General features: G+C 38.6%; 1 protein-coding gene across 15 annotated transcripts in view; it reads right to left on the reverse strand.

The window, feature by feature from the left end:
- Positions 1–14,393, reverse strand: part of BNC2 (basonuclin zinc finger protein 2) — a 440,387-nt gene that overhangs the window by 22,857 nt on the left and 403,137 nt on the right. For 13 of the 15 annotated variants that reach the window (XM_086685357.1, XM_086685360.1, XM_086685362.1 and 10 more), the window contains 2 exons: positions 3,052–5,021; positions 2,555–2,620 (listed from right to left, as the gene is read on the reverse strand). In XM_086685357.1, the coding sequence (XP_086541483.1) occupies positions 2,555–2,620; positions 3,052–5,021 (2,036 nt within the window). The remainder of the gene's footprint in view (positions 1–2,554; positions 2,621–3,051; positions 5,022–14,393) is intronic. The other 2 variants (XM_086685358.1, XM_086685361.1) reach the window with 1 other exon arrangement.

The raw sequence follows: 14,393 nt of genomic DNA on the forward strand, positions 1-14,393 counted from the left end.
ATAGCCATTTTGGAAAAAGCCCAAGAAGACCTGCGTATCACACCTGTAAGGTGTTCTAAGCCCCAAGACAAGAAGACTGCTTTTATAAACAGAAGGAAGAGGGTTATTCTGTTAGTTTCATCAGTAGACATCCTGTAGCCTTGCACACTGCAGCCCCCACTCAAAATCCCCTCTAATGCTTTATTTGCACAAGGAAGACATTGTGGAGTCAAGGATGGATGAATCAAGACTCTGGGGAAAGGAAAGAAATAGGCCTGAGGACAGCAGGATTAAAGGCAAGGAAGGGTTTCTGTTTGGGAAGGTCTGTTGGCTCAGAGAAAGGTAAGGAAATTTGTCTTAGCTTCATAGTGAATTGAAGAAGAAAAAAGCAGGGGCACAAAATTCCGAGGACTCTCATGATTAACACAGCAAAAATGAAGAGAAACAGAAAGGTAAGTTTGAGGGGGTAGATCAGAGATGTGCTCCAAGAGGCTCTGTGAAACAGGAGATTAAATTCCAAGTCAACATTAGTGGAAGAAGTGACGGTAACAGGCTGATGTGGGAGTAATGTTTAAGTTCACTCTGCAGAGATGCTGGAAGAGGCAGGTACCCCAATAGCATCACTGTTTCTGATTATGTAGTGGTAGCTACGGTTGCATCATATGTTAATTCAAGTCATAGACTCAACAAGGATGAATACTTTTTTTAAGGAAAAAAAATGCTCAGATTAAAGTATTATAGGTTTTGTTACGTTTTTTAACCTGTTATCAAAAAATGTGCGTATTCCTGAAAAGCAAAACTTCAAGTGAGAATCAAAAAACTTGGTATAGTATTTTTTTCAATTTGCTTTTCTTCATCTACCATGTGTTACAAAACTCCAGAATTATAAAGATTAACTGTGATGTGGTATTTCACCCAAATGAAATGAAATACAGTGCCTGTCTTCTGAGGCTTGCAGTCTCTTGTGTGACTGAACACACATGGGAGAATATGTGTACTCTGCTTCCCTAGAATAACCCAGTTATCCCAGACACTATTCTAAATTTCCATACGGCTAGTCATCTGCCAAGCTCCTAATCTCTACAATAAAAATGGAGATTGAAATATTCTCCTGCTATTAATGAATGTTTTTCCTTAGACAAACCACCCTTTCAACAGTACCTCCTTCTACAACATTAGGACATAAAAACACAAGTGCTTGTGCTTTCTAGTGGTGTGACATAAATGAAAGCACCATGCTTTGGGGTGTTGTAGCCTTTTGGCCCCACAGCCATTTATGCGAGTGTTGTAACTTTCAGTATTTTCAGCAAACCAACTACAACTGTGATAGAATTCATGCAAATAAGCTTAAATTTTGGCTTGTCTTCAAACACTCCATTTCCATAAATATTTTATGCAGGTCTTCATGAGTCTTTTATTTTTGTTAAAAAAAAAATCCAATGCATTAACCTCATTATCGCAAGTGCACTATTTCAAATATAAAAGAATGAGTATTACTCACAAACTTGGGGGTGGGAGGTTGTATACGGTACTCTATTTTATTATTCAAATTACAGAGATCTTATCTGTTGTATTCTTGTAGTGTCAATGATAACTCAGAACTGAAAAGAACTTTGTGACTAAACTTTTTATAGAACAAGGTAAATGGGACTGGGGAGAAGGGAAATCTTTTAAGAATATAGATTTCTCTTCAAAGCATATTTTGAGTTGTACAAAGAAAACCACTTATTTTCTCAGAAATTTTGCTTTTAATGGATTGGACCCCTTGCATTTCAGCACTATGGAAAATACTTTTTAAGTGTTATTTTTTAAAAAGATTAATCTTTTAAATGTGAAGACAAAACAGGGTATTCTGGAAGCAGGTCACTACTTTTCAGTGGTAATTTTATTATATGTTACTTTGCCAAAGAATTCTAGTCAATTGATAAGTGCTAGAATTTGGGAGGTAGCTATTTGGAAGCTTCCTTGTTTCTTCTACATATACCGATTTTTTCCCATCTAATGAAATTTTGCCTAAAATTATTTTTAAAAGACAACGTAAACCAAAAGCCACATTCAACATAATAGGAAGAATTAACTGGTGTGTGACTCTGGGTTGGGCTGGTGTATTATGTAAATGATCTGCTCATAAGCTTACTTCAAGTGCAGGATAACTGTGTTACCCCACCACTGACCACCTTGACACATTCCATTTATATTACATTTTCTTGAGGATTGAAAAAGAACATTGGAGGTTTAAGACCAGCTGCTTCTGTTTAAACCCAACTGTTTCAGAGCTGTAGCCACATAGCTAAGGTGTGATGTCATCTCAAAGCTGGACATAATATATTCTAACTGATCCTAAAAGTATATGCATGCCCCCCCCTTTCTGTGCATAATTCCCACGACAGACTGTATTTTAGACATGTGCTCAAAAACACTGTGAAGTTAAAATAAAGAAACCCATACCACCATACCATTTCCCCACATTAATAATTATTTTGGTCCCATTTTCTTCTAATATTTTCGTGACTCTTAAAAGAATTCAAGGACATACTAAATACTCATGTAAGAATGATAACATTTCTGGTTATACCTACGGAGATGCAGGCTGTCTCGATGTCCTGGACCTATGGTTCTTTCCATCCGTAAATTTCTGTTTCTATATTGGATAAATATGTGTGTATGAAGATAATATATTGATTTAATTAAAAAGCCACAAGGCAAAGCAGAAATATATATAACAGAAGCTGCGGCTTCTAAGTGAAGCTTCATGAGGAAGCAGGGAACCGTGTACATAGTTAACTTATTCACACCTAGATGCATGGGGAAACATACATACACACATACACAGAGCACAGAGAAAAATGGCGTGCATTACTGGGTAAGATGGCATATGATTCTGCATGCTTAATCATAACAAGCATCAACTGCAACAATCCTCCATGAGCATGGCAGCTTGGTTATCTCATGGTCACTGTGGACAATCTTTACGGTGCATCAAAAACATCTAAGTTGGATTTTTTAATGTTAAGTCCAACATGACTGGCACCCTCCACCCCCAGCAGGAGCAGCCAATGGAGATTTACTGACCTGTCTCTGCTTCGGCGAGAGGGGAAGGCAGCATTGCAGCCAGCCACTGTGCAGACATGCATCTCTTTTAAGTGAACGTTCCTGTAGTGAAGCTTCACACTGTAGGAGCTTTTGAAACTCTTCTTGCACACGTAACAGATTTTGGGGTCTGGGCTAGAACACAGGTCACCTTCTGGGGAGAACTTTTGAGGGCTGCCGTAATTCAGAGACGATGTGAAACTTTCATGCAGGGCTGCCATGCTGGCCCCCCCACCATTGTACAGTCCATACTGGCTCATGTAAAACATGTCGTAAGTGGGATCTGTAAATTCTTCCTTCACCTTGATGACATCCTGGTGAGAGGGCTCACTGTGGTTCTCATCAGGCCTCTCACTGCTCATCAGGACTTTTTCACTCACTTCACTGTGAATGTGCTCATCGCCTTCCATGGACTCCTCACCTAGTTTGGGCTCTGAAGACTCAGATTCATTCTCATAGTCCCGCTCAGGTTCTTGGTCCTCAGAAGTCATGCTGTCAGCCCTTCTTATTTCAGTCCTTGAAATGCACCGGGTCCTGCTATGTTTAGAAAAGTCCTTCACAGAAATGCCTGGACTCATCTCCTCTTGGGAGTGGCAATGATTGTCATGGCTCACATCGTTGACCACAGCTCCGCCATCATTAGGGTCATCATCTTCATCGTCAAACTCATCAGCGGTATCAATGATTTCCTTCTCAATCTTCACAGGCATGCTGGACTTCCTGGGCTTCTTCTTGGGTGCCAGGTCAGCACTGGGCTCATGAGTGGCCATCATCACTACTGGTGCTATGGGCTCAGAGGGTGGTGGGGGGTGCTGCTCTATGGTACCACTGGCTGGAATGATGGGACTGGTTGGGAGGGAGGTTGGAGGACTCACCATTTCCCCCGGAGTGAGTAAACTTCTATAAAATGGAGGAACTGGCTGTACAGTCTTTAGCCCAGAAAAAACCAGCTGGCTAGGCAGAGGATTCTGTAAGACGGGGTCTAATGGGGGAGTGGTAAAACCCATTGGGGGCCGGCCAGGGCTTGTAAGTGTGAGATTTGATTTTGTACTTGCTATAACAGGAGTGGCAGCTCCTGATGTGGCACGAATTAAATCTTTGTCTCGGTTATTTCGTAGCATAGGCATGTGAAGGCGAGGATTAGGGTTCGCACTGTGGCGATTCCGGCTTCGCAGGGAGCTAAAGACCATGTTGCAACCCTCGATGGTGCATCGGTGTTTGATCTTCAGGTGAACAGCATTATAATGAATTTTGAGAGTACCTTTGTCATAGAATGTCTTCCCACATGCATTACAGAACACTCTTCCTTTCCTAGAGGCTGACCCCATCCTTCTCATCCGATGAATCCGGAATGAGCTTTTTGGGTGTTCAGTTTTGGTTAGATCACTGACTGGGGCAGAATTCTGAATGGGGGACACACAGGCTGGCTCAGTTTTGGGCTCCACATTGGTAATGCTGGTCAGGGCATTTCTATTAGGCGTCTGATCATTCTTATAAGGTGTGGGAGATACTTCAGATTCACTGCTCTCATTGTATTCATTCTGGGTTGAAAGGCTTGGTTCCCGCAGCCTCAGTCCTGGTTGCTCTAACAGTAGCCCGTTTGGAGGCAATCCAAGCAGTGGGGCTGAGACTGGGTTTATATACTGGAATGGAAGCAGAAATGCAAGGCTGTTGGGGATGTTTTCGAAATGATGAATGCTGGAAGGGTTGCTGTTCTCTAGGTGAGCAAGAAGGCTGGGACTCCGGGTGCGATTATTGCTCTCAATGAAAGTCCTTATGTCTGAGTCTGTCTTTGAAGATGGTACAGCTACGGCCTGCCCTTCTTTCTCCTGAATTGCCATCAGCTCCACAATGGATTTGGTTTCTCCAAATCGCAGAAACTGCTGAAGGGTGATGATTTCCTCTTCTCGAGACATGATGGCCCAGCGGTCCAGCACCTTGCCGGCAGCATCCTAGAGGCCACATCAAAGAAACAACAAAGATAAACACAAAAACTTATTGATTGTGCATAATTATTCAATGCAACTGAAGGAGCTCTGCCTGCTCATGAAACACCAAGAGTGACAGCAGAAAACAACACACAAGCACTGTTCATAAAAGTCAACCCACAATGCAAACTTTTCTGCCATGCAATCGCAGTAATTACAGTCACAGAGAAACAGATTTGAGTTTAATGTCAAAGCAAACAAAATGTAGACCACTGGGGCTCTATTATGTAAAATGCCTTCACTACTGCTATTTTAATAATGGTCTATATAGTATGCAACTATTTAGCACATATTAGTATAAGACGTGAACACTTGCTGTGCGACATAGTATAAATGCAAAAAATGGTACCTTAATCTGTATTAAATAGGGACACCATAGGAAGGGATTAAGCACATTTTGTGGAATTTACTTCTTCAACACAAGCAGACATGGTACTGGATTTAAAGATGAAAATTCCTTTAAATAGGAGCTACTGTATAACTTTCTGAATTAAAAAGATGAAAAAAAGTAGCTTTGCCTTCTGTGCCCCCAATTACTAAGGTGTGTTTTTTTCTTTTTAATAGCTGTATTTTAGTGTCATTTACTAATAGACAATCTCATAAGGTAGAATAAGGAAAAACAGTAATTATACTTTTCCTGAAAATTGATTGTAATCCTAGGATTCAAAGTTTGAGTTAGACTTTAAGTATTTGACTTTTTTTAAATGATATTCTTATAAATGACAGTTATAGATATTTAGAAAGTAAACATGTGATGGATTTAGATAGAATAAATGTGTAAAAATGTTGTCTCTTAACATCCTCCTCTGATAGCAAAGGGAGTCCATAGAGAATACACATCAGTAATCACCAGACTATGTGTTGTTAAATATACATTAAAAAGCATTTCACACTTTCATTTTTGCTAGTAACTATGAGATTTGCCTGGAGGTAGGACTTAAAAATCCTGCAATGTAATGTCAGGCAATCCATTTCAGCACAGATTGAGAGAAATGTATTCAAATGCTTAAATAATGACTCCATCATTTTCTAGAGCACAGCTTCTTCCTAACCAAGACAGGACACTTCACAACCTCTGTGAATAATACTTGCCCCAACCCTGCCTATCAATTTAAGAATGCATAAAATCTTCTAAAAAACCAAAACTAGGTATTTATTAATTACAAAAAGAAAAATCATAACTTTACAATAGGGAAATCTAGCAGACACCACCTTAACCAAGTAATCGATGTGAACATCACCCATGTTAAGTATCATCATGTACTTTCCAATATTTACTGAGAAAAGCACATCATCCCTTTCTTGCTAAAAGCTGTATAACCTCAATCTAATCACAAGAAAACATCAGATAAGCCACAATTGAAGGGCATCCTACAAAAGAGTGGCTAGTACTCTTCAAAGTGCAGTAAAGAGTAAATCAGTAAAGATTAAAAAAAAAAAAAAAAAGGACCAAAGAATGGTTACAGATTAGAGGGAACCAAGCAAACAGGACAAATAAATGTAATATGAGATTCTAGAGCTCCCAGGCCAGAAAAAGGCCCTCAGTGGGGAAACTGGCAAAAGCTGAATAAAATCTCTAGATCAGTTAATAGTATGGTATCAATCTTAATTTCTTAGTTTTATCCATTGTGCTGTGTTTATGTAGAATGTTTCATTAGGGGAAGCAGGATAAAGGGAATTATACTATTTTTGCAATGGGAAATTCTGCCTTATAGATAGTTCTACTCAGCCTTGTGATATAAAATTCTCTTTGGACCAAAACTGTATGGTCTGAACCACGACAACTAGCTCGATTGTAAGGAGATATGTATCATTTATTTAAATTGCTTTACAAAAAACAAGCTCTAATAGTTACGTCCAATGCCTTATAAGGCTTACTCTAGCATTGTATCATTTTACATAAAGTATATGTGTGGGTGTGTGCATGTGGATGTCCATTCCTACATAAACTGGCCCTCCCTCATTTTGTAGATAACATGAGCCTTCAGGTTAAATATCCTCATGCAGGTATCTTCTCAGAACACTTAGATGATGATGTGTATACATGGTGACTCTGCATGATCCTGGAGTCCTGCAATAGCTAGTTTTTAGAAGTATCACTCAAAGCAAACGGTCTCCTTACAAACCTGTTTTGGAATGGGGGGGTGGGAAACAAGGGGGAACATTGGTGCTATAGGTAAATAGAAAAATAAATTGTGATTTTGTACAGATTATCTCATTTGAACCTCATAATAGCTTCCAGAGCTGAGCAAATGTTTACCAGATGAGGGACCAGGGGTGAAGGAAAGGGGGATGGCTGGTTGAAGTTGCCAAGATGCTAACTTAGGGTCTCGGACTCCAATCCAGAAATTCTGACTCTAAGTTCATTGAGTGTAATGACTGTCATCCATAATGTCATTTCCCAGGTGGGCACAGTGGGTCTGTGACAAGAAATAGGACTTCTCCTGAACAAGTCTGGTCTCTGAAGCACTGTAATGTCCTCCTCCACACTGTTTTTCTTTTAGCATCAAATCCACTCTCCTAATTGTTCTTTTATGGAAGCTTTTACTATGGATTGTGTCTCAGGCTGAAACGCAACTTGAGCAGCACACAGTCATTTCTTCCCCGGGTAGCCTTCACCTAAATCTGCATGTCGATAATGTACTTACACAGCTGGCAGCCTCTGGTATTAAAACAGCCCTTAGAAACCATAGCAACTGATCAAACCCACCTGAGGCATCTCCTTTCCATCACCCTCCTATCTTCTTTCCTCCAACGGAACACAGCAGTCCCATATGGTTTCTCTTTCCTCCTGGCCCTCCACAATGCCTGCCGCTATTTCTAAAACCACTGCCTTTCAGACCTCTTTTAGTCCTGAGTAGCTGTCTTTGCTAAAATGGAACTGTTACGTTAAACCACTTACTTCTAGTGGAACAGGTCCAGGTAAGCAAGATTTAGAACTTTGCTCGTAGCCTGAATCATAAAAGAGACGCTTCATTTATAGTGGTAATGGAAACAGCAATTTATACTACATAGAAGAACATAACATCTTTGCAAACAAACGTGCTTGGGAACAGGATAGACATCTACATTACATACTCAAACTCGGGTCCTCCTGACAGGGCATCCTCTGAATCCAGGCAATATGAAGTGCCACAGAAGTTCTTTCCAAAGAAGCCACCATTCATATTTGATCAAAGTTATCTACTACCATTGTAGAGCAACTGCAGAAAGAAACAAGTTGACTTTCTTATACAACATAATGGGTATGCAAGCTCAATGCTACAGATGGCTATCAGGTTTAGCACATCCTTGGATAAACTGGTTGAATGGGACTTGGAAATCATTAAGGGGAAAAAGGAAGGCCTGGGTTCTTTTTCCCTGAAGATCTCAGTGACAGAGGTAAACATGGTCTGGTGTAGTGATTCTCAAAACAGTGGCTTGAGAGAATTCCATGCATGTTCTATATGCTATTTGAAAGGGAGCAGAATCTTTTTTTTTTTTTTTTTTTTTTTTTTTTTTAATTTTTAAACCAGTCTGCAAATAATTGAGAGTAACCATTTGGAAAACTTCTGGGCTATTTGACACTGCTGAAACAACAAAAAGCATGATTTTTTTTTATTAATTTATTTTTATTTTATTTAATAAGTATTGGCTCAAAACTGATGGAGGTGGGGAGAACTGGTCCTTCCTCACAGGTAATTTGAGAAGTACAGATCTAGAATCTCAGCCCCCTTACATATCAAATAAACTTTACCAGGGTGAATAAGAGCCATAAAAAAGAGTTATTCTATTATCACAGAATAAGCATTTAAAAAACAAATTATGTTAGACCAGCATGAATATTGTGATTGCCGACCAACCCATATGGGGACACTGGTCTTGCATAAGAATAATAAATCACATCAGAGTGTATAACTGGATCTTATCCTTCCCAGTCCATTCTGTAGTTTGTGAGTCAGTTCCTTAAGGTGTTCCGATTTGTAACTAGAGTTCAGTGACCTTTAAACCTTTACACTGGGAATTTTTATTTACAAAATGAGGATAATAAGATTTACCCTGTTAAGTGAAATGCAAGGTATTATTGTAAGTATTGATTTCCTGTGAAATAACCAGCTATACTATTAATTAAAAGATGAGCAACACCAAATAATCCTGACTTATAAACCAGTTTTACTGGGTTCAGAAGAAGTATAAAACACTTAAAATATTTACATGTAAGTATTTTAGATGAAAAGACTTCCTTTTATTTTTGCTGGAACTGGTGATTATCACTCAGTAGAAATCTGGCACCTAGTTCTACGTGGCTCTGCAGAGTAATGTTTTAAAATCTTTTCTGCAGTAGAATCAACTGTCATGGTTTCAATGGCTTTATTTAAGCCTTTTCTTCACATCAAAACACCTTATATAACCTATAGTTTTAAAAGTAAAAGTAAAGAAAAGTTGACTGTTTTTTCTTATTTCAGGGAAAGGGACAGTAGGGTAGGAAAGGATGTAAAGAGATGGAAGAGAGACCAGATGAGAAACTTTGGGATAATTAGACTGTCGGGTGACTTCAAGCCCACAGACTCCCCAGTCCAAGAAGGAACCCATCTGTGTTCATGGCAGGCCACTACCATGCTATAGCACAGAGGGAAAGCAAAGCCTTTCTTTCTGTCCATGCATGGAAATGAGGGAGGAAATACTGAACACAGCAGAGTTCTGGAACTTATTTTCTCTCACATTATTCAAATTATTAAGAAGTAAGAAGATTGTTTAACTCTAAAAGACAAGCAGAGAATAATTTAATTTTCTATTCTATTACATGAACTTCTTGTCAGTCAAGTTTAAGGCATATTTTTTAAAAAAATCCTAAAAATGATTAGCCAAGAACTAAAACTATTTCCCCTTTGGTATATTTTTAAATCTTTCACTTAAATGACATTGAGCTGTAGAGAATGCTGACCACCTAGAACAAAATCAGAAATTTATGAGCTGTACTTTTTGATTCCATGTATAGATTTGAACTGTGTTATCTTAAGAAATTATTCCAACATAACCATATTGGCAACTTATTTTCATGACCAATTTTCCATTGGAATTTTCTATTTTCTATCCTTCAGGATTAATTCAAATATCAAGGCAAGAGGAATAGGGTTGGGTAGAAGGTGTAGACTTACCAAATTTCAAGACTATCTAGCTTGGTACTCTATCAGGTAAAATTTAACAGTAATTGCAGGGTTAAAATTGAAGAAGCAATGCTATGAATCATAAATTTTACCTGGTTTTCTAGATGTTTAAGTCTTAAGGGCAAACAAAGAATGGGACAGCTATACTGTGGAATACTACTAAGCACTTGAAAAGGAATAAGCTAGTGATACACAGTAAAACATGGAAGACTCTCAAAAGCATTAATGTTAAAAATCAAAGAAATCAGACCCCCCAAGAACTACCATTCTACCATTCCATGCATCGAAATTCTGGGAAAGGTTAGACTGTAGACACAGAGGGGAGATCAGTGGTTACCAGGGGTGGAGGGTGGGGGAAAAGGGCTGACTGCAAAGAACACTGGAGAAGTTTTTGGGGTGATGGAAATGTTCTATAACATGACTGTATTGATGTTTACATGAATATATACTTAAAATTGGTAGGTTTTATTGTATGCAAAGTATACCTCAATGAAGTTGACTCAAAACATTAAATCATGCAAACTGCATGAAATCTCACACTTAGAGCTCAACATTAATAATTCATCCTATTTATAGACCATTTGCTTATTTCCTGCATTGTTTTGTGACAAGAATAACAAACACACATCTCTTCCATTCTCTCCCACAATCCATTGTGACATGGGGAGTAAGTAAAAATTTCTTTTTTTCTACCTAAAAGATTATTTTTTGCTAATATTTTATAAGTGGCTTTACAGTAATATGTTATTGATTTAGAAAGAGCTTTACATATATTAGGGTAAAAGGTCAAATATTTTTACCAAAGGGGTGTGCAGTCCTAAAACCTTGGAGACTGCTTCTCTGCACAGTTAAAACTGAGGTGTGGCAGCCATGTACTGAGTGCACGCACCTTCACAAACACTTTGGATGATGTTGATGAGAAGCAGTCAGCTAGTTTGCCTTAGCCTGCCTCCACCTAACTTTGTGCTGGACTCTTGATTATGTGGACATGTGTCAGGATGTGACCCGGAAATTAGGAAATATATCATCTAACTTCTGGGTCACCTCAGGAGCAAGCGATGGGCTCACACCATTACTGCAGATCATATGAGTGGGGGCATTCCACCAACTTAATAGACAGGATCTGCGAATGGAGAGATCATGGGTGCTACTCGTGGGCGGATAGGGTAGGCTCTGAGGACTAGAAGTAGCAGCAGCTTGAGAAAGACACTCTGTGGAAGGGAAGCCTTTGAATATTATGCACAGTTTAAAAAAAAAGATAGAAGTCATAAAACTTTTGGTCCTCGTTTGTCCCATTCTCCCACAGTGACCTGTTTTAGAACTCAGATGGGTCCATATGTAACATGCAGATATTTCCATTTAAGTTGTCTTTCTGAAGTCAAGCCACTATTAAAACTTTTCTCTTTAGCCAAAACTTTTAACTGATCTGGGTGCTCTCTGTTTATATCACAGCCAATTCCTCCCTGCCCCCCTTTTGATTAAATTTTATTTATCTCTATAATTTATATGACTTGGCAATCCTAAGCATGAATGGGCCAAAGTTTTGTGTGTCTATGTGCCTGCACGTGTGTGTGTGTGTGTGTGTGTGTGTGTGTGTGTAACAGACAAGAAGGGGACATGAACAGAAATGGCAAAAGAAAAAAATTATTGGAAGTAAAAGATTCTGGGAAGTACTTAGGGAAATTTTTTAAGCAATGTTGTGATAATTTCTGAGAAACACTTGAAATTATGTGGGAAAAGAACTTGGCATGCTTATTTGTTTTAGCAAATTTACATTTAAACACATATTTCTTGGAGGGCGCTGACTGAGAAAGATGCACCACTAGCATATACAATGTACAGTGGAACAGTTTGGTTGTGTAAGTAAACAAAATTATACCATTCTTTATTCACACAGAGCTCTTTTATGTGATTGTGCTTTTCCACTATTTTAGGCTAATGTTTCTAGGCCAGCTGAAACAACTGTGCTATGTGTAGGCAGAATGAAAAATACTCACTTATACCATGATTGCACCAAATGGTTCAAATTAGACTTGATAAAAAAAAAATCAACATTTGTTTTGGGAAATGAAAACTCTACTCAATTTCTATGATTTGGAAATTCGTATTTTGCAGAATTTCTCAAGAGCATCACTTTACCTTCAAAATATAAAGCAGACCAGTCACATTTTTGTTTCCTCAGCTCCTCTCTAGGACAGAGGTGTCCCATGAAAAAGAATCAGTGGGGGGGCGCCTGGGTGGCTTGGTTGGTTAAGCGTCTGACTTTGGCTCAGGTCATGATCTCACGGTCCGTGGGTTCGAGCCCCGCGTCGGGCTCTGTGCTGACAGCTCAGAGCCTGGAGCCTGTTTCAGATTCTGTGTCTCCCTCTCTCTCTGACCCTCCCCCATTCATGCTCTGTCTCTGTCTCAAAAATAAATAGACGTTAAAAAAAATTTAGAAAAAGAATCAATGGGGTGTGACACAGACAGAAAAGAAAAACTTCCCAATGACAATAATCAAGAGTGGACTTTATTTGTTAACAGTTATCCACATGAACATCCCCCTTGGAAAACAAATGTGCTTTCCTCATCAACCCAAGATCATCATTGTCACTTAATAAGTGGGCAAACATTAGAGCTAGGTATATTTTGGTTTGCTGTGATTACAGAAACTGGCGATAAATTCAATATGTCCAGATTATAAAGACCAGGACTTGAAATATCTTCCTGATTCCTCCTTTTTCCCCTTAAGGAGAAATGAATACTACAGGAATAGCCACCAATGGTTAGAATGTTAGAGCTCTCAGAAAACTTTGTATTACAGAATTTCCTGTCAAAAGATAAACCTTACTGGTCCTTTTGAGCTGACATGCTAACACTGAAGTCTCCCCTCTATACTCGTGGCATATAGGGACTGGCCCCAAAAGAGTTACTGATCATACAGAGACTATGACTGTGATACTTGGTTCACTCTTATTGTACATGAACCTCACTATAAATCAGTCTGGTAACCTTCAAAATGCTGGATTATGGAGAATGGTGGTATACTGAGGCTATACATATCAAATTCATATCAAATTACTTGCATAAAAAGCACAAAGTCAAGGAATGCCTCTCCATGGATGGAACTGGAAGTGTGATGCACATGGCCCTTGACTGGAGTGGGCAGCAGGAGAAAAAAGTATCGTGGGGATTTTATGTGACTTCTAGGTACTGGGGTTGATATTTTCCAGTATATAAATCTCTACCATTTCTTTTTCTGATCCACATTTGAAATTGTTTTTTACGGTGAATAAGATGTCTTTTAAGAGAAAAAAAAATACTGAAAAATTGAACAATACATCCTCTCAAACTGATCACCTCTCTAACCAAAATAACATTATCAAGATGCCAGGGCACTAGTTTTAAACGGTTCTTGTATTTTTTAAAACATATTGTTTGACTTTTGATAAAAAATTCACTTTGCTATGTTCTTCATTATGGACCAGATAAGAATATATAATTCATAGAGGACTCTCACTTTTTTCCCCCTTAGTAACAGTCTGTACAGCATTTTTATTTTAAAAACTGTGATTATGATAGATTACTCCAGGATTACAACATATTTAATCACAGAAGCTCCAGCTTAGCTCTATTGAAGGCCTGTCAGGATTTCTTCTTTGTACCCAGGAATTTTAGCTGGTCTGGCTTAAAACAAGGCATACAGATTTCCTCTATGGGCATCTGTTTGCAAATAAATAAGGCAGGTGCCTTGCTTTGCCATATAAAAAAAATTCAGAGGAGTAAATTACACTCTATAATGTCTAGAGTTGCACTTCAAAGATTCAAAAAGTACTTTTCAAATTACTTAGCTCTGTATTAAATCAAACCTGAGAAATTTTAAAGACATGACATATTTCAATGCTTAATAATAGTATCTTAGGAATCACTTAAGTTTCAAAATAGAGAATCTTAAATCCAGCTGATATTCCTAGAATACCAAACTCCAACAGAAAATTATCTGTGTGTCCTTAACATAAGCGCAGAATATCTAACTGTACTGTAGATAAAACAGCATTTGTATCTTAAAAAAATCTTTTTTAATTTATTATTTGATGGAGAGAGAGTGTGCAGGAGGGGCAGAGAGAGAGAATCCCAAGCAGGTTCCATGCGGTGGTCATGGAGCCTGACTCGGGGCTTGATCCCACAACCGGGAGATAATGACCTGAGC

The sequence above is a fragment of the Puma concolor genome, chromosome D4 (genome assembly GCF_028749965.1).
Source record: "Puma concolor isolate L17-30 chromosome D4, mPumCon1.1.hap2, whole genome shotgun sequence".
In the NCBI taxonomy this organism is placed as follows: Eukaryota; Metazoa; Chordata; class Mammalia; order Carnivora; family Felidae; genus Puma; species Puma concolor.